Source organism: Akebia trifoliata, chromosome 11 (assembly GCF_017979445.1).
Source record: "Akebia trifoliata isolate Shusen 1 chromosome 11, ASM1797944v1, whole genome shotgun sequence".
Lineage (NCBI taxonomy): Eukaryota > Viridiplantae > Streptophyta > Magnoliopsida > Ranunculales > Lardizabalaceae > Akebia > Akebia trifoliata.
In genome coordinates, this window is record NC_141385.1 from 1,502,747 (window position 1) to 1,523,679 (window position 20,933).

The 20,933-nt window shown below is 35.5% G+C and overlaps 2 protein-coding genes across 2 annotated transcripts; one reads left to right on the forward strand and one right to left on the reverse strand.

Moving 5' to 3' along the window:
• On the reverse strand, nt 1-11,127 carry LOC147390209 (polyadenylate-binding protein RBP45-like). The gene is made up of 7 exons (XM_086417236.1): nt 10,656-11,127; nt 8,214-8,691; nt 1,329-1,384; nt 1,117-1,247; nt 926-1,019; nt 657-830; nt 1-357 (listed from the first exon to the last, which is right to left on the reverse strand). The coding sequence occupies exons 1-7, from the start codon at nt 10,980-10,982 to the stop codon at nt 355-357; spliced, it is 1,263 nt and encodes a 420-aa protein (XP_086273362.1). The 5' UTR covers nt 10,983-11,127; the 3' UTR covers nt 1-354.
• Nucleotides 11,128-14,687: 3,560 nt separating this feature from the next.
• LOC147390210 (purple acid phosphatase 18-like) lies at nt 14,688-20,279 on the forward strand. The gene is made up of 5 exons (XM_086458899.1): nt 14,688-14,862; nt 17,389-18,057; nt 18,964-19,152; nt 19,227-19,315; nt 19,827-20,279. The coding sequence occupies exons 1-5, from the start codon at nt 14,731-14,733 to the stop codon at nt 20,017-20,019; spliced, it is 1,272 nt and encodes a 423-aa protein (XP_086315025.1). The 5' UTR covers nt 14,688-14,730; the 3' UTR covers nt 20,020-20,279.
• Nucleotides 20,280-20,933: the final 654 nt, after the last annotated feature.

Consider the following 20,933-nt stretch of genomic DNA (forward strand, 5'->3'; position numbering starts at 1 on the left):
TTATAGTCATTAAACGTCTTCATAGGTTATAGATAACTTCCATAATCACAACCAAAGTGTGTCTCCATTTGTTCGGTCTTTTAATTCTTAAAACTCACTCCCAAAATCATAGAAAAGGAAATAAAAAAACAAATAAGCACGAATGCATAAAACAATCAGTATAAGGTGTTAATAGCAGCTTCAGGGGTAGAGAATTCGAAAGGTCTAGCTAAACCAAAGAAGAGCAGAATCAACAGCAGCAAAACAGATCACAATCAACCTGATAATTCCCGTTCCCTCCTCTCCCTCTAAATACACATAGATATGACGATCAGGCTACCAATGACTTCTGGCTGCTCAAAGACAGTAGCATATTCACTGCAAAGTAGATGTGATTTAAGTTAAAAAACTATATATGCACAGGAAAGTATCTAAACGGAAATAGAAGTGAAGCGATCGGGTAACAACCCGTCATCACACCCAAATAAACAGTCAACCAAATTTTGCAATTGGAAGCAATTGACTAGAACAATAACTGTCCTTTTTAACTACGACGATCGAGTTTTTTCTTCATGATTCTGCCTACATAATCTCCATGGGCAGACAGAACCATTAGCAGAAATGTTTGGTACTTCACAATTACTGGAAAAAAGCAAGCAGACACATATGGCTCATACCTGTTGTTGTTGTTGATAATTTGCATATCCTGGATATGCTCCATAAGCATACATGTTAGGATCTTGGGGAGGTGGGGCATATGAATAAGCCTCGTAGCCTTGACTGTATCCATAGTATCCGCCATTCCACTGGTTTGGATCTGGTTGTGGCTGAACCACTCCAACAGATGATTCCTGTAAAATTTTCAGAATCATTAGAAGATATTACATTTAAACGAATATAAATCTAAAAAAGTAAGGTTGGAAGTTAGGTATAATCTATAACTAACCTGTTTGTTAGGACTACGGCCCCACGAAAGTCGAATGCTTTGGCCTCCCAATTGAGTTCCATTCAACATCAATAAAGCCTCCTCTGCACAAGCTCTAAAGCACAACATATAGGAAAAACATTAAGTATCAAAAAAATTGAAGGTTATGATATTCTCTACAACTTGGATAAGATAAGGAAATAATTGCTTACCTGTTAGAAAATTGAACAAAGCCACAACGTTTTCCTACTGGTATTTTCACATGATCCAATTCCCCAAATTGGCTAAAAACTTGTCTCAAATGGTCATCAGTAACATTTGAATCCAAACCACCAACAAATATCTACAACCAAAAAAAAAATGTACAAGTCACATTCATGTTGTTTAAATTGCTCCCACAAATAAAATACAGAAAAATACCCACAGTTGTATTATTTGGATCATTCTCGCTCTGAGATGCTTGATTATTCTGGTAAGGAACTGCAAATAACAAATGCAGGTAAAAAAACAACCAATCAAAAGATAATGGTGTTTACATGAGATTTAGTGGGGTTCATAGAATATAAGAAGACAAGACGAATACCCAATAGGGCAGAGTCACCTCTTAACAATGAATGATCCTTATGGTACTATGTCATGAGCCAAACAGAATATATGCCTTATGGAGCTAGCAAATAGGGTCGTGGCCATTATATGATGATGAGGTTCATGATAATAACTGTTTTCATCATCGGCACACGTTTTTTTCACAGATGATACCTCACAAGTCACAATCATGACTAGTATAGTTGTTACAACCATTTTCCATGACAATGGCTCACACACAAAGCCACACAATATTTTGAGCGTACCCAAAACCAAACGCAGGGACACCCCTAAATAAGATTTAAGTTAGCATCAACTCTAACAAGTCAAAAGAATCAGGAAAAAGCTCTTCAGTAATATTTGACACCTTAAATCAACCTAAAGAAGACGGCAATTTTTTATGATGCTTGAAACTAATATAATTATTACAATTGATTATCACGCTCGGCAATAACTAGTACCAAAAAAAAAAACCTAATGTAAGAAAAACAAAAACAATAAGCACATAAAATTGCACAATTAAATACAAAGAAAGTACAAGAACATGGGTAGAACAGTATCACACTAATTACATAAGAAACCCCATGGCAAGCTTAAATAAAACATCATACTGAGTAGATTGAGAAAATATGGATAAAATGTCAAATCCCAAGGTAAATGACTTGAAATAAAATTTCAGAGTATGCATATTCAAAACATCATAGAAACGCAGAATCCTATGTGTCTATGGTCTAATCAAAGCATTCCATCAAAAGAGTTAAAACAAATACCTAACAAAAACATATAAAGCAAAAAATAACTCAATAAAACTACCTTTATAATAGATAAATTTAAATGAGCACCTAAAAAATCTTCAAAACGAATAAATATTAGGAAGAAATATTTATTATTTATTAAAAATAACAGTTTTTTAAAAAAACTAAAAAGGTAATAGTGATCTTCGGTATACGAAATCAGCCGGTGGAACTGGATGTTTAAAAAAAAAGTTAAATACCAAAAATATCCCCCACATGCGCACCTAACCCAACCAGGCGTTAGAACTGGATATTTTCAACAACAAAAAATACTGAAAATACCCTCATACATGCATACCTACCCCAACCAGGCACTAGAACTGGATTTTTTTCAACAAAAAAAAAAAAAATAGTAAAACACCCTCACACATGCATACCTAACCCTGAAATTTTCTGTCTTCTTGTGCCCATGTAACTAATATTGACAATAGTTAACCAACTAGGAAAGCATGCTCTACAAGCATTGGGTTTCATGTGAAACAGGCACTTCTAACGCCTATCTTCATCCTTTAAGAAAAGAGCGAACATAAAATTTCTTGTCCTTACTAATGCTTCACCCCCCTCTATCTTCCTCAATGCCCTCAAGAAGAATAGATTTGAGGATATCTAGAAGAGATGCCACCTCGATAATCTCTCAATCGTTGAAGTTTCTTCTAAAGCCCAAATCCCAAGTGAAATCTCTCCCACTGCGAATAAAACAATCTTTCACAGCCATATTTTTCTTTAGAGATGTCGTATAAAGGGAAGGAAATCGTGTTGATCTGCCACACCACCTGTCCTCCCAAAACCACATCCCTCACCCACTTTGAACTTTATCTCCATGTTAAACTGTTGAGGCTCCTTCAAAACACCTTTCCACATACTACAACCATAGGAAGATTTTGCTTCTCCACTTTCTCACTCCAAACTTCTCGGCCCATACTTTCTTTGATAACCATTCCCTAAGCTCTCTCTTTCCTCCCCAAACCACTATAACCACTTGCCCAAGATTGCCTTATTTGTTAATCCAGACCTCTAATTCCCAAACCTTCATTCCTCTTTGGGCGCAAATAAGTTTCCAATTAACCAACTGATGCTTCCTATTCCCAATCTTGTTATTCCAAAGAAAAGTCCTAGCAACTTTCCCTCATGATTTCTCCTCACCCTCAAATCATAAGAAAATCAAACTCTTCTGTATTTTTATTTGCAAGCAATCATGAGTAAATAATTTCTTACGCAATTAACCTCCCAACAACATAATTGTATCAACAACCACACTACAACTATCAGTGGATGAGGATGATATGCAATATCATTAGAGTAATTGATACAAGGTGAATTTTCACATAAATTAAATCAATGGTAATTAGATTGTCATTTATATAATAAATTTTAAATGTAAGGGAAAAAAATGATGATACAAAAGATCGAAACGACAATTAAAGATAGTGATTGAGTGCAACTTTTACCTGTAAGAGGAGCATGGTTTAAAATACCAATTGAAACATTCGATACATTCGCAAAATATTCATTGTTTTGGAGTCAATGTTTCGTATTGGTCTTGGCTGATATCGATATGTAGTGACCAATCATTCTGATATTTTAAACCATGAAGAGAAGTGCGTAGAAGGGTGTGGGATTGGCTAGATAAGAGAAGTGTGTGGAGGACTGGGTAGGGAGAGAAGTGTGTAGGGCGGGGCTAGGTTGTGGTGTGGTAGGTATAAAGAATGAAAACAGGTGCTAGAAGTGCACGATTTCATGTGAAACCAGGTGTTTGTATAGCTTATTTTCATGGAAGGTTAACCACGGTCAACATTAGAGTCACATGGGCACACGCACAAGAGGAAAGAGTGTAGGGATCACATGGCGCAAGACAAAAAAAGGACAAAAGGTTCAGGAGTGGTTAAAACATCCAGTTTTAGCATCTGATTGGGGTAGGCATGCATGTGATGGGGTATTTTCAACATATAACTTTTTTCTAAAACATCCAATTATAATGCTTTGTTGGGATAGGTATGCATGTATAAGGGTATTTTTAGGGCTGGCAATGATCCGAGCTTTATCAAATATCTGATCCGATTCAATCCAAAAAAATAGGATTTGGATTTTTGGATCAGATTTTGATTGAGTTTTACAGATCCAATAAATTTTGGATCGGTGTCGGATGTCACCTCAACCCACTCCAAAAAATACTTGAAACAATTTTTCACCAATTTTTATTTATGAAATAAGGTGGGAATTTTTTTTCCTAAAAAAAAAATAATTTTCTCTAACCTAACTCATCACCCTCACCTCTTTGTCTTCTAAAACCTATTCCTCCCCAAAACCCATCATCTTCTCTTTCCTTTCTCTCTCTATAAAAATAAATCTAGGGTTTGGTGATGGCAATCATGGAGATTGATCAATAATGGAAGATTATGGAGTGTAGATAATCACTGGGGAACCATGGCCGCAACCTAGGAGAAGATGTGACCCAAGTTCTCTCTCTCTCCATGAATTTGCTTCATTCTGAAGGTTGTGGCGAATGCTCCAACACCAACACAAACCCTAGACTCCTACACCATTAAAGGCACCAACAAAACCATTATAGGTAAGAAAATCAAGTTGAGGTTTAGGTTTTTTCCCTCTCTATCTTCATCTTCCTCCCCCTCTCCATCTTTCCCTATGGAAGTGTATAGTTAGCTGAATTTTGAGGAAGAAAAATCAAGTTTTCAAGATTGGATCGGTTGTGGATTGCTTGAGTTTTTAATCGGATTGATTTCAATTAAACACTTTGTTAATCGGATCGGATCTAGAACTCGGGACAAAAGTTTCGGATTGGTAGGGTTAGTAGTACTAATTTGGTACCAAATCAATCCATTGTCAACCCTAGGTATTTTCGATGTCTAACTTTTTTTTTTTTAAACATTGAACTCTATCAGTTGATTTCGTAAACAGGTAATCACATTGCATGTTTGTTACCTTTTAAAAAAAAACATTATTTGTAAATAATTAATAATTATTTATTTATTAATATTGTTTCCTAAATATTATTGAAGTTCTCTAAATATGGAAAAATAAATGCAAGACAATTTTAATCCCTTATGATTAAACTTATAAAGTGTACCACCCACCATTTCTTGTCTATTAGCATGCTTTAATTAAAATAATAACAATGAAAATGATCGTAAAAAAAACAATGATAACAACACTTACCAACATGTGAAGGTTGTTCCACCACTCAAATAAATGGCAACCCAAGCCAATGCAAAAAAACAAAATAGTGATGAATTTGATGATAATAGCTATTAGCACCAACCAACCCCAAACAACCAGAAGACCCAAGATTGGCTAGGACAAGGTCTTGAATCAAGTCTAACTCAACTTTAAACTTGTCATCAACCAGATCGAGATCAACCTAGACTCAATTTGCCTCGATTTGACCGAGTCTTGACGTACCATAAACCCTACCCTTGGGATCACGCACGATCGGTGACATCTTATCTAAGCCTAAACCCCATGATCAATGAATTTTTTTACATGCCCCTAAAGAGTACCTTCTGGACAATCTTAGGAGCATCCCCCTTACTTGCATAATTCCCTTTTTCGACTTTTTCACATAACATACTTACACACATGTAGATATAGTCGTATGGGATGCACTATCAAGTGACCAATTCTCCAATAGAATGAAAAATAAAACTCTCAACTTAATTCATTGTGCATGCATTTAAATATAGTTTACAACAATACAATAGGATGCATGGCCAAGTGGCTCACTCACCAATAGAACTAAAATATCAATAAAAGTATCCACTTAATTCATTGTGAATCACGAAGGAATGAGATGGTCAATGGTTCAACTTTTATTCCTAGAGCACTGCCCACGCAAAAAAAAGTCACTTTCAAAAGAACAAGAGCATTTCAAACTTAGCAATGGACATAACAACACTAACACACAAAATCGAAACCACAATATCACTAGAAACTTCCACACACACGCCAAAAAATAAATAATAATAATAATTCCCCCAATTACATACCCACCTACCTAATCCATTCTTCAAGAAATGAAGGAGAACGATCAACTGCTCACATTATTTCAGGGAGCATAATCAAATAAAGAAGACATTGGATAAAAAGAGATTCCCGTACTTAGAATTGGATAAAAGAAGACCACTACCAAAAGAGCCAAATCATGATTTCATTAGGAACTCAGAGAATAGATTCACCCAGATCCATACTCACCTACCTAATTCATTCATCAAATACTCACAAAGAGAAGCATAACTTGGTCAACCTTCTCATTGTCAAGACTACTTTAAAAGGAAACCAAACAACATAAATGCCCACTAGCTTATAGCAATTTTTCATCATCACAACCTATGTTTCAAAGCTAAAAGGAAACTTAAAAAAGATGTAAACAATTAGGAGTCATTGCATTTTTAGCTTTAGCAAAGATGTGAACAACTTGGAGTATTCACATAAACACATCTCGGTAAAGACCTGCAACCCATCCTATATCTTATACCTAATTAGTTACCCTTATATTTTCCATTGCAGATCGTGATTTTTCTTAAGTAACAAAGATTACGCTATATATTAGTGGGGGAAAAGAAAAATAACCAAGTTTCATAATGGCAGATGGACAAACACTTGACACATCTTGATAATGGTGAGAAGAAATGTTTTATCTTTTACTTTATATACTTCTTTCCGTTTCGAACTTATAAGTTAAATAGGGAAATTATCCTATTGTAATTCAAGTGTAAGGATGTCTCAGTATTTCAACCATGTTAAACTAGTTGTGTCGAACACCCGTACCCAGTCAGGCACTGACACAGGTGTTTGTCTCCATGTAACAAAGATTCATGTCATTAGAAACCAAATCCAAAAGATATACATCCATGTGTAGCTACCAAATTAAAGTTCACAACACTCGCTATGGACCATAGAATGTTATAAGTACAAAACAATAATTAATTAGAAATAATGCAAGTATTTTTCACATTATAAGAAGCACCCTCGCAATGGAGGAAGTAGACGATGATGTAAAAAGGGAACTAAGAAAGTTAGATATACCAAAAGAAACATAACCTAGGAATGTGCAAACACAATGGCTGCTAGTTATGGTTTCAGCCATTGGAGTTCTGGAAACAAAAATTGTACCTGAACTCCAGAATGGCCTTTTTCACCAGTGAAATGAAAACGTAAATGAACACGGGAGGAAGAAGAAAAAAATCCCCATACTCAACAACACAGTGCAATTGCACAAGCGAATTGATACACAACAATCTAAGAAGTGATTCTTGAATGACTTCAAAAAAGTAAGCGATCAAAGAAAAAAAAAAATTGAAACAGAAAAAGAAATTTAACTTGGCTGACAGCTCTTGAAATATAAGGAATTGGAAAAACTAATTCAAAAACGTAGCATAAACGCCACTGAAATTTGAATAAAGGATAATTACAAAAACGAAAACACTGACCGTGAGGCCACCCACTAAAGGTAATGCATTTCAGCCGAAATCAGTTCCAGGCCCCTATATGAGAGAGCCTCTCGGCACCCTGCTTCGAGACAACATGAGTTTTTATAAGTATTTGCAACTTTGAACAACATTAAACTAGCCGAACTTTACAAAGGAAAGTACTGGAAGGAAATGACTGTAAACTTCCGCTTATCTTCATGTGAAAAAACTGAAGGAAAAGTAAGCCTAAGAACAACATTTAGAAGATTTAGCTTCAAGCAATGAAAAACCAAGCATTCAACCCAAATCCCCAAAAGACACTTATAAAAAAATATTGTAGGATAGAACACGAATAACATCAACATTAGTTTCAAACATAAACATCAAATAGGAACATATTTTCCCTCTAAATATGCCAAAACTCCTAAGCAAGTTAAAACAACATTACCAGAAACTATAATTCCAGCTATATAAGATTATATGTATGTCCATTATTACAACACATACCTTTCGGATACTGTTGTTGAGCACCCAAATTCTTTTTGGTAGTAGCCGGGCCAATACGCATAGGCCTCGTAGAGCAGAACATTCCATTCATTTCGGTCATGGCACGCAACTGTTCACTTTCATCTCCAAACCTAACAAACCCATAGCCCTTCGAACGCCCAGTGGTTCTATCAGTAACAATTTTTGCACCCTTGACAGATGGATAGTGACCACTGAATGTCTCTTGTAGCAAGTAATCTGTAACATCAGAAGCCAAATCTCCAACAAAAATAGTAAAGTCAGCACTCTCATCCGGACGTTTCTCACCCACACCAAAAGAAGCCCAATTCAATCTGAAATTTTGCTCAACATTGGGCATAAGTGTGCCATTATATGTCTGCAAAACTCTTTCTGCGGCAGCACGGGATGCAAACTCTATAAACCCATAACCTTCCGATTGACCAGTTTGCTTGTTGCGGATTACTTTTACTGAAACAACCTGAACGCAAAAGATACAATGTCATCAATCATAGAATACAAAAGCATGAATAGAAAATACAAAAATAACATACAGAGTATCTAAATATAATTCAAAGCAACTATACTATGAAAAAATTTTAACATTCACTTGGTCAGTAAAACCACCATATTATAGCCTCAGCTCACGTCACGATATCACAAACTGTAATAGTGCAAATCAAATCTGCTCGTTTATGCAAGCTTCAAAACAAATATCTATCAAGACCGTACAGAATTACCCACAAATTGATAATGGCAAGTTAATTATATCAGATGTGTCAAATATAGGTTTTAAATTTTAAAATGTGTACCTCTGACACAAAATCACACATTCACATTGTAAGCTACGTTAAAATGACAAAAGTGACTCACTAGTAAATCTTATACATCAAAAATGCTAGAATAACAGACAAACACCTCTGTAAGGTAACTTCTTGACCCCCCCTAGTATGCTAAAAGGAGCTGAAGTCCATTGACATCCTAAATACTTCATATCACCAGCTTCCTCCTTTTTCCAAGAGAAATTCTATCGGCGCCCCAACTTTTACTTATTACACCCCAATTACTTAAATTATTTATCACTTTCTAAATAAAAATTAATATACAACATTTAAAATAGGAATTAACATTTCCACATCAAAATTTACTTCATAGTACTTGAACAAGATGGGGAAAAAAGGTATGAAATGCCACAATCGACAATAACCCATCAAAAAGAACAAGTTGACATCAACAACGATCGCCTAATCCGACCTCTTGACCTAACGTTCTTTCCTAAAGTGAGAGAATGGTATTGTCACCCTATTAATTTTTAGATTTAATTGGGTTGTAATAATTAAAAGTTGGTATGGCAATAGAAGTTCTCTTTTATAATCATTTACTCTCAGAAAGAATGAAAGAATATATTTGTACATGTGCCTAAACAACAATGCGAGAGGAACACTAAATTGCTTGCTAAGACCAGAAACATCTACTTTGGAAACTAAGAACGAAGGATTAAAAACAAAAGGAAATAATGAAAGTAGTATGAAACAGAAAGAAGCTTAAATTAAGCTCGCCAACCAGGCCTCTATAGGAACTAGCAAACACTTAAAAGTGGGCTTTGACCTAGCTCACTGGAACAGCATGGGGGATCCATCTTTCAGTCTTAAGAGTTTAAAAAAAAATTAAAATTCTGCCTATGTTTATTTTTGAATTTCTCATACTTATGAGCCCACAGTTTCCTTTAGTTTAAAGGAAGTAAATTTCTAACTAACGGGTTGTATAGCACACAAAAAAGAGACATGAGAAGTGATTGAAGATCAAATTCACTGTTTCCTTTTAATTTAAAGGAAGTAAATTTGTAACTCACGGGTTGTATAGTACGCGAAAAGGAAACGTGAGAAATGAGTGAAGATCAAATTCCTACATCTTTAGGAAGTAGGGTTTTTTTTTTTTTTTAACATTTTCACAGTTCGGAATCATGAGAAGTTTTTGTTTGAATCTCTCATTTATTTCAGTTATAGTCCCTCTACAGGATCTAGCGACATGCAGTATATCCATCCCCTTTATTCTTTTAAACTGTGATGTGACACGCAACTAACCCGATGAACCCTATTTTTATACAAAAACTGTTACATTGCAACCCCATACAGCCAAATCTTCAATCCAAATCCACAAATCACAACCTGATTAACCTCAACTGAAATAAAATCACCATAACAGTGAACCAAAGGCTCATTTTTCTGCCCCTAAAAAAAAAAAACCTAATTTCATTCCCCCAAAAGTTAACAATCCGACTGTAAGTCAAGACGGACATAAACAACCAATTAGTCCTTCCATGGTCTCTAACGCAAATAAACCAAAAATCCCGAACAAGATTAATAACTTTGATGAACCAACTCAGAACACTAAACAGTTATATTAAAGATCTAGAAACATCAAGAGATGGGAAGACAAGATTACCTCTCCTGATTGACCGAAACAGCCATTAATATAGGTTTCCTCCATCCAGTACTGCAAGTCCCCGATCCAAAGCGTGCGGATCTCATTCGCGTTCGTTGGCTGCGCAGGCTGATACTGCGACTGTTGATGCTGATGTGGCTGAGATTGCTGAGGTGGCACTTGTTGATGCTGCGGTGGCTGTTGGTTCCACATGTGTGGGGCCTGAGACTGCATCATCATCCATTGTTGTTGTTGCTGCTGCTGTTGCTGTTGATGCTGATGGTGTTGTTGATCCATCGTTGGTTGCGCCATTGGAGGAGGAGCTACGCCTGTTGCAGGTTGCATCATCTTTGAAAACCTAAACAAACAATAACTCTAACCCTAACAGAGAGGTGAGATCGAAACCCTAAACTGAAAAATACGGGAAATTAGGGTTTGAGAAAGGAGACGGGAGAGGTGAAACCCTAACCCTATAAAGGTAAAGAGGGAAAGAAAAAGGTGTTTGGTTTGTAAGATAACAAAGCTCTAGAATACGACGAGAAGCGGATAAGGAGACGTGTTTTAACTCGGGCGATTCCAATACGAGTTGGTTGAGTTTGAATTGAACTATTTACTCCTCATTTGCCAAAGCAGAATTCAACAACAATTCATAATGGCATTAACAGCCAAAGCTCGTCCGAGACCGAGTCGAAGCAACGAGATGGATATACACAATTAGGGGTGCAACTTGGTCTGGGTTGGTTCGATTTAGAGTAAAATCATAACTGAACCGACCAAGGTCGATTCCATTATATAAGAACCAGAACCGAAACCGATTTGACTTAGAATCGAATCAACCCAAACTGACCTTAATTCGGTTTGGTTCGATTCGGTTCCATGGATTGTAAAAAAAAAAATTTACACAAAATTTATCAAAAATTATGTAAACATATGAATTATGAAAATTGAAAAATTAAAAATCCAAAAACAAGATTATGAGATCACATAAAAAATTAGATTAATTTCAACAAAAAAAAATTTAGTTTCTAAAAATTATCGAAAAAATTAATTTTTCTCCAAAATCCAAACCCATCCCAAAACCAAAACAAAATGAGTTCCCATGAGAGTCGAGAGTACCTACAACTGCACGCCGAGAGAGAGAGAGAGAGAGAGAGGACCCGCCGGCCACCTACAACCAGCCACACGCAAGTTGTCGCATACCCCAACTGCACGCCAAGAGAGAGAGAGAGAGGATCCACCAGCCACCTACAGCCAGCCAGCCACACGCATGCGGTCGTACGCCCCTAACCGCACACCGAGAGAGCGAGATGCAGCCTTACCTCAGGATGAGAGAGAGAGAGAGAAAGAGCGAACTACAGTCGATCGTCGGAGTTGAGATGCAAACACAACCGCGTTGTCGCACAGTTGCACAAATGGTAAGAGATGAAAGAGAGAGAGAGATGGAGGGGTGACCTCCGACAGTCGGAGTTGAGCCCGTAGCCGCACGATCGCTGCAAGTAACAAAAGAGAGAAAGTGGAGAAAGTGGGAATCGAAATATGTTAAGAGTTTAGGTTTTATTAAAAAATAAAAATATTTATAAATTTAATATTTTATTTTATATTAACAGTGGTTCGGTTTTCGGTTTGGTTTGGTTTGGTTTTTTATATTATCTGAACCGATAACCGAACTGAATTCATCGGTTCTTCATTTTTTAAACCCGAAACCGAACCAGTAACAATTGAAACCGAACCAAACCAATCCAAATTGCATGAATCAAATTAAGTTGCACCCCTATACACGATATCTCGGTCTTCACATCATCTCGCAAGATAAATGAGATGTCTCAGATATTTTGAAAATCTCAATCGAGTCAATCGAAAATTTTGTAAATTATGATTAAAATAATTTATTTTTTAAATATTTAAATATTTATTATATAAATAAAACATGATTTAATGACTAAACATCTTCCAATCTCTCTCATTTTATTAAAAAAATTATAAGTTTTTTATTTATTTAAATATATATAAATAAATTATTTTAAACCAAGTTGAAAGGTTTATCTAATCCGAAATGAGTTGACTCATTTGAGACAACTAGATCTCATCTATGCACAAGATGAGACGTCAAACTGAGTTTTGAAATCATGTTAAAACACTTCTTCGACAATTCTAGCGTTGGAGGGTATTATAAGCATAGTTTAAGTCAAATTGTCTCAAATGAGATAAACAATTTAACTCGGTCTAAGATGATCTATTCATATATATTTATATGGAAATAATTAAAAAACATTTTTATAAAATAAGATAACTAGAAGATGTTTAGTTATAAAATTATTTTATATTTATATAGTAAATATTGAAATTCTAAATAAGTATTATTTTAATTAAAATATACAAAATCCTAATTAACTAGGTTGAATTTTACTGATTCAAACAAGATTTTCAAAATATCACCATAGTCATCTCGTTTATCTCCCGAGATTTGGCACAATTTAAATGTTGTGTCTATCCATCTTGAATAAGATTTAAAACAATAATTATAGGGTATTGTTTAAAGGCTTTCGTTTCAATAAATTCACATTAATCATTGATCACCGTTGATTTGAGTATTATAGAATTAAAATGTAATATATCTTATTTTCGAACAAGAGTGACATAAATACTCGATGAGCACTCTTAAAAGTCTCAAATGCTTATTTCTTATCCATCGTGTCATTTTTCACATGTAATTGGGATATTTTGCCTCTAATTTCATCTTCTTTTAATTTTAACAATCTTCAAATGATCATTGACTTGGTTTAGATAAAATTTTAGGATCACCTTTGCATTTTACTCCACTTATATGTCGATGTTATTTGATGTCTAATGTGAACAAAAGACCTTATCCACATCATCATTGTAATATAGTTCTATATCCAAACCCAAACACTCACACTTTTTATCACAAGTACGGAAGCAAGACATTTTGAAAATTGAAAATTACTTCTTTACAAGAGATGATTGCTTCATTCAAGTTAATTCGAATGTCTCATTTGAGACCAAAGACGCCACTCTGGTCGACACATTCAATCCAATATGACAAAAGACTTATGGGTTTATCAAGATTGGATCTTAAGAGCTCAATATCAAGATTATAACCCTAGTTTTACGGGGCGGAGTGCGCTATTAAGCCCAACTAACACCTTGCTCCTTGTAGAGATTAATAAAAAGAGTCATGATAAGAATGGTTTCTATTCCTATAAGAAAACAAGGTATCTAGCGTGGCACGTGTTTATTGAAGGACAAACACATTGTGCTGCATGCCATAAAGAAAAAATCGACTTAGTCAATAACCAACGTGTCGTAAACTCTTACCAAACACACACCACATCCCCATGTAGACATCATTTCTATTCTATGGATTTGATATTTTTTTTGTACAAAGACTTTGATGTCCTTCCTTTAAAAAAGCCTTGTGATACTAAGTTGAACCCACAATCCCATATAAGATTTTTTGTTTCATCCTACACAAATAATCAATTATACTAATGTCTTATAGTTGTTAAATAGAAAATAATTATGATTTTTTATAACATGTTTTTTGGTTTATTGGTCTAATAAATATCCCGTGAACATCGTGTGGTTATAGGCCCCGATTGAACGTGCCATATTGGATCTTCATTTCGAGTTACATGAAACTTTATAATTTAGAAAACAACAAATTAAGTTTTAGATTATTTATTTTGCCGACGTGTTCATTTGTTGGAGCTTCACATCAATTCTTATAACTGTTTGGGTATTGAAGTTGATAGAACTCGGTCAATAATTAATTAGAAAAGGTATTAAATTAACCCGAATTATCCGGAAAAAGAGGTGTAAATGTGAAAAAAGGGTCAAAATGATACTCGATTCGATTCGATTCGACTTTACTTTATAGTAAGCAATTCAAACCGTTCATACATGTGTCACAATCAAAACAAACGATCATGTTTAAACACTCAATCAAAGCTTACCAAGTGAAGTGGGCCTATTGATAGTGAACCACACTCTATCCACACGAACTGTACTGGATTATTTTATAAAACTCGAAGAAACCAAAATGATCCAGTTGTAGAGAAATTGAGGAGAAAAAAAAATGGAGCTAAAGATCGCTTTAATGGCGGTTTTTATGGTATCTGCAACTGTAATGGCCGATTACGTTCGACCAAAGCCTCGAAAAATGCTAGATTTTCCATGGAAGCGAAAGCATTCGTCTCTTCCACAACAGGTAATTAAAGTTCACTTTCTTAGATTTTCTCTCTTTTTCTATGTTACGTTTGAATTTTTTTTAAAGAATTTTATGTTTCGATCTACAATTTAGAGTTTTAATGGAGAATTTGATGTGGCCATTCCAACATTATGGCCTGTTTGGATGGTCATTTATGTTTGTACTAACAAAATGGATCTTTTTTAGTAGCCGATCTGTTTATAAACAATGAAATCCAGTAATTTATGATGGAGAATTATATGGAGTGACTTGGGTTACATTGAATCAAAAAATTACACACGATCTTGACCGTGTAAGCACAACATTCAATGGTTGGGATTTTATACATATCTCAGTGATACTTATCTCGACAATAATTCCCAACTATTGAATTTTGCAATTAAACGATTAAGATTATGTGTTATTTCTATCTTTTAAAAAATTATGTGTTATTTCTTGAGTGTTCGAACCCAATCCACATTAGTATTTTCTACATTAGGAAGTATTGGCAATTATGATTGTATGTTGTAGTTGTGCATGTGAAGTAAATCCTATATGTGAAAATATATAGAAGAGTCGTGATATTATGATGCCTCTCTCTGACATAGATCATTTGCCTCGGGATACACAAAAACAAGACTTTTATGCATATCCCAAGGCAAATGATCTACGGTTCTATGATGGGGGTATGTCAGAGAGAGGTATCAGAAAATCATTATATTATATAGAATCAAAATGTTGAATTTGTTGGAATTTTAGAGGGCTGAATTTGAAAACCCTTTAAAATTCTTTGGGTATTGATCTTAGGGTAAAAATTAAATCCCACTTTTTGCTTTTTACTTTTTTACTTTTTTGCTTTAGTTGGGTGTTGTATTTTTTTTCTTGTGTCATTTTAGTCTCATATCGACTAGGAGTAGAGTTGATTTGCAACTCTTATATGATTGAACTTCTATTAGTTTTAAAGTTGATAGAGGTAGCGGACGGGCTCACGGGGTCCAAGAGGAAAATCCAAGATTCCAATTAGAATTTGGATCCATTGGTCCGAAAACCTTAATGGGTGGAGTAAAGGGGGTGCAAATCTCGGATTTAAACCTCATGTGGGTGTTACTTGGTGTCCCTTCGTCTGTTCTGAACAGTCACTTCAAACCTCTTTCAACTAGATAGGAATGAATGAAGAAATACGAAATCGTCCCATGTCAAATCTAGAACTCCCCCCACCTGGAAAAAAAAAAAAATATTATGGTACCTCATGATGCATATAAGATTCTATCGTGGCTCATACTAATCAAATTACATCTTTTCAATTTAATTGGAAACGCAAATGGTAGTGAAAATGGGTACCTTAATTACCAATACTTTATAATGTAGAAAATACTAATTGATATTACTAAGTGTATAATTCTCCAACACAACCTTCTATTTGTGATAAGATACACTAACAATGATACAATCTATCTTATGCATCTTATTATCTAAAATTACATTAAGTAGTAATGAGAATAAGTTATTTTGATATTCTCTTGGGGCTTAGTTCCAAGAACCTTATATAATAGGTACCCTTCCTTTTCTCTCTCCCTCGCCCTCTTTTTGCTTTTATAAAATAATAATTTGAATTAAACCAGGTTTGCAAGATTTACCTTCTCAATCGATCCCAAAAAAAAAAAAAAAAAGATCCACCTTATCCCCCTAACACACAAGCCTCCTACCCACACCCACTTCTCTTTTTGTGCAACTAAAAATTGGACTGGAAGTCTTAAGAGAATCCAAGTGACAGAGGAAGCTTCATAAAAATGAAACTTTTTCCTAATCACTTCACATGAATTCCAAATCATTATATCTTAATCTATTTAGAGTTCTAAAGATCTGAATATGCATTACTCGGGCCTTATTTGGTAACAATGTTTCAAATTTATTTTGTTTATGACACAAATAGAATGATGGTGAACTCATAATAGAAGATTTCCATTTGCTCACTCATATTCGCCTTGGATTCTTGTCGGACCAACATATCACGTCCTTTTATGTGGATAGAGGATTTCCTTTACTTCTTCAATATCATTATTTTCTATGCCTTCACCTTCTCTAATTTTGATTGTCTCGAGCATTTTACTTGTGCGGAGCCCATTTAAGTTGTGGCACTGTTGGGATATTTGAGATTAACTTGATTTTAGAGAGTGCAATAACCAGGTTGCCGCCGCCCCCCCGCCTCACCTACCCAACCATAGGAGGATCACTGAGCAGAATCTAAACACCTGGCACAGGTATAAAACCAGGCTTCCGCTTGGGCAGGTTATATAAGATCTATATTTTGATGGGAAAATTTAATTTGTAACAGAATTCCCCTGATAGTGAATTACTGAATAAAATGCAAGCCATAAGAACCATGAATGACCAAAGGTATTTGAGGGTGTTGATTTGGTCAACTTTTTTTTAATGGTTGTGCCCTTGTCATGTTGTTTTTTTCTCTGGTACTTAGCCTCATCTACTGCTTCATAGGTTGGTTGTTAGTTTGACTCACTTCACAGGGCGGCCCTAAATTACATGCAGGTTCACATCTCTTTGGCAGGAGATAAGCACATGCGCATCACATGGATCACTGAAGATAAATCATCTCCTTCAGTGGTTGAATATGGGAAGTCACCCGGGGCATACACCATACAGTCACAAGGAGAAAGCACATCCTATAGCTATTTATTCTATAGCTCGGGAAAGATACACCATACTGTCATTGGACCTTTGGAAGACAACACGGTTTACTTTTATCGATGTGGAGGACAAAGTCCTGAGTTCAACCTTAAGACACCTCCATCACAATTCCCAATTACTCTTGCTGTGGCTGGTGACCTTGGTCAGACAGGCTGGACTTCATCGACTCTAGACCACATTGGGCAATGCAAATATGACCTGCATTTGCTGCCAGGGGACCTATCTTATGCTGATTACTGGCAGAAACAATGGGATACATTTGGTGAGCTGGTGCAGCCGCTTGCAAGTACACGGCCGTGGATGGTAACGGAAGGGAACCATGAGAAGGAGAGTATTCCACTACTCAAAGATGGGTTTGAATCTTACAATGCCAGGTGGAAGATGCCTTTTGAGGAGAGTGGGTCTAGTTCAAATCTGTATTACTCTTTTGAAGTTGCTGGAGTTCATGTTGTCATGCTTGGGTCCTATGCAGATCATGACGAGTACTCAGATCAATATAGCTGGCTAAAGGTCAGTTAATTTTACTTTAGTCCCTGCTTGGTATGATGCAAATCATTTGCAGATGCAAATCATTTTCTGAAATCAATTTTACTAGTGCTTGGTTACACAATACAAATGATTTGCTTTGCAAAAAATTTGCATGGATCACCTAAATTCTTAAGAAATTTCAGCACATGTTTTGCGGCACAAAAAGTACTGCAAATCATTTGCAAAATCACACTAATTTTTTTTATTGCAAAGATTAACCAATTACAACAACAGCAAAAAATAATAAATAAATAAAATAATAAATCACAAGAGATTTCCCAATGGTTACCAAGCATTTGTAAATCATTCATGGCAAACCATTTGCAGTTCCCTTTCAGATGCTTAGGAACCATGAATGATTATTTTTTTTTGATAAATTTGAAATTGTATTAAAGGAGGACAAGGTGTCCTCGAAAGAAGTACAACGACTAATCTCTCTTCTCACAAACTAGAGGCCTCACCTAAACAAGAAGTCCTAAAAAGAAAACCCTCTGAAATAATATTTTTGCTTACACCAATAGAAAGTAACTCCCAACTCACAAAAGATAATTTTCCTGGAGTGACTGTTCCTTCCCATCAAAGATTCTCCCATCCCTTTCCTTCCACATGGTCCAACAGACTGCAAAAGGAACCTCTCTTCCATGCATGAATGGAGGTCTCCATCTTTGAAAGGCAAGAAGAAACGAACTCCGAAAACACCACGAGAATGTTTAGATTGTTAGTTCAATGTAGTAAAAGAAACCAGAATATTTAGATTATTTAATAAAATACATCGATTGAAGAAATTATTTCCTGTCTTACTTGATTACCAGCAAAATAAAGGGAAAGAAGGTTTATTTTTCTTATACGAAGAGAGTTGCATCTTGTATGTTGTAATTGGATAAACAGACTGATCTTTCAAAAGTGAATCGACAAAGGACACCATGGCTGCTAGCACTATTCCACGTGCCATGGTATAACAGTAATAAGGCTCATCAAGGCGAAGGAAACAGCATGATGGCAACAATGGAACCATTGCTTCACGCTGCTGGAGTGGATATCATGATTTCAGGTCATGTACACGCATATGAACGTTCGGTAAGCTGGATCTTCCTTGCCTTTAATCTTTATATGGTATGTTGCCTTCTGTAATCTGATTCGTCGAGTGGCAGAAACATGTCAACAATGGAAAACCTGATCCATGCGGAGCTGTCCACATAACTATTGGGGATGGAGGCAACAGAGAAGGCCTAGCAAATCAGTATTAACTTTTTTCTTGTTAGCTTTCATTTATTTAAGAACCGTGATAATCTGACTACCCCACATGGCATACTCAATCGACACCCCCTGACGTGACATGTGCTAGAACCATAGATTTGTACTCCTCGGGATACACAACTGCACTTTTTATGGAGATGTGCAGTTGTGTCTCATGAGGAGTACAGATCTACGGTTCTAGTACATTTCACATCGGGGAATCGAGTGGGGTAGTCAGATTATCATGACTCTTTATTTAAATTTCCATTCTGGAATTTGCACTCTTTCCTGTTTATTTGGGGTTATAGAACTTCTGAATCATGGTTTGAGAAGTTGCAAGCATCCAAGAAACTGATTTTAATGAAGAAACACCTCCAAGTAAGTTTGTTTTTCATTTTCTTTCAAAAAACAACAAAGCAAGCTAAAGAAGCAGATTCTAGGAGAAATACAGAAACTCTTAGTTTAATGGAACACATTTAATCTGTCTTTCTCAAATGCCTCAAATGAATTGACAGATATCTAAACCCGGCCCCAGAATGGTCAATATTCCGTGAAGCAAGCTTTGGTCATGGTGAGCTCAAGATTTTGAATTCTACACATGCATTCTGGAGTTGGCACAGGAACGATGATGATGAGCCAGTAAGATCAGATCAAACATGGATTACCTCGTTGGCTTCATCAGGATGTCTCAAGGACAAGAGGCACTAGTTTATGAGGATCTTCACAGCGCCCTATAATTGGGAACATCTCAGGACTGCCCTTTACTACAAGGTATAATGTTTATTCGACACAAGCACATGTATATAGCTAGCTATAGTATAAGAATCTACTATAGTCGTTTATAGGATTTTGTATTTAACAGAGTCATTCTGGAGTTGGAACTAAACTACTGGACCAGTTTAGGTATTATTGTATTGGCTTTCAAGATTAAGAATAATTAATGAAAAGCACTTATCCTTATTTACATACGTAATCATTTATACTCATCCATAAATATCTGTTTTTGTGTATCCTGAAGTAAAGGAAAAGTGATCTACGGTTACCATAGTCACCAAGTCGGGATTCAGGAATAAGTCGGCAAGGGAAAAAGTTGAAAAAATCAGGAAAAAATCAAAATAGTGTTAAGACAATATATTTTTTTCTACTAAGTGATATTATTATTTATATCATCAAATCCTATTTTTAACTTAAGAATAAATGGTCTTTGAAAAAACCTTTTTAAAATAGCTTGTTCGAAAAAAAAAAAATACATTTTTTTGTTTAAATTTTGACTTTTTCAAAAGGTCGGGATTAAATCGCATTTAAATTGCGATTTTTTCAAAAAGTCAGTGATTTAATCACCAGTCTTTAAAATCGTAATTTAAACATGATTTTTTTGAAAAAATCGACGACTTTGGTGATTATAATGGTTACGTGAAGAGAGAATCCAAAGTGAGTCAGATTATCACGACTATTGCCATAATATTCCCGTATTTTTAGTTGTCGTTTCTTTCAATGTTGTTGGTCTGGAAAGGAAAAAACTTAGTTTTTCTGCAATCATGCAGACCCTTGTAGTTTTGTTCAAGCCCAACCTTGTGCTGTTTCCATGTGGATTAATCGAATTCTTAAGAGCTAGACGTCCC

Bases quoted from the DNA above. Each gene is read 5' to 3' on its own strand.
- LOC147390209 (XM_086417236.1), bottom strand. From the start codon at position 10,982: ATGATGCAACCTGCAACAGGCGTAGCTCCTCCTCCAATGGCGCAACCA. The intron at 1,020-1,116 runs GTAAGCAATTAT...GTTGTGCTTTAG, and splicing joins TTTGTTCAATTTTCTAACAG to AGCTTGTGCAGAGGAGGCTT. The intron at 831-925 runs GTTAGTTATAGA...AAAATTTTACAG, and splicing joins GCCGTAGTCCTAACAAACAG to GAATCATCTGTTGGAGTGGT.
- LOC147390210 (XM_086458899.1), top strand. From the start codon at position 14,731: ATGGAGCTAAAGATCGCTTTAATGGCGGTTTTTATGGTATCTGCAACT. The intron at 19,153-19,226 runs GTAAGCTGGATC...GTCGAGTGGCAG, and splicing joins TACACGCATATGAACGTTCG to AAACATGTCAACAATGGAAA. The intron at 19,316-19,826 runs GTATTAACTTTT...ATGAATTGACAG, and splicing joins AGAGAAGGCCTAGCAAATCA to ATATCTAAACCCGGCCCCAG.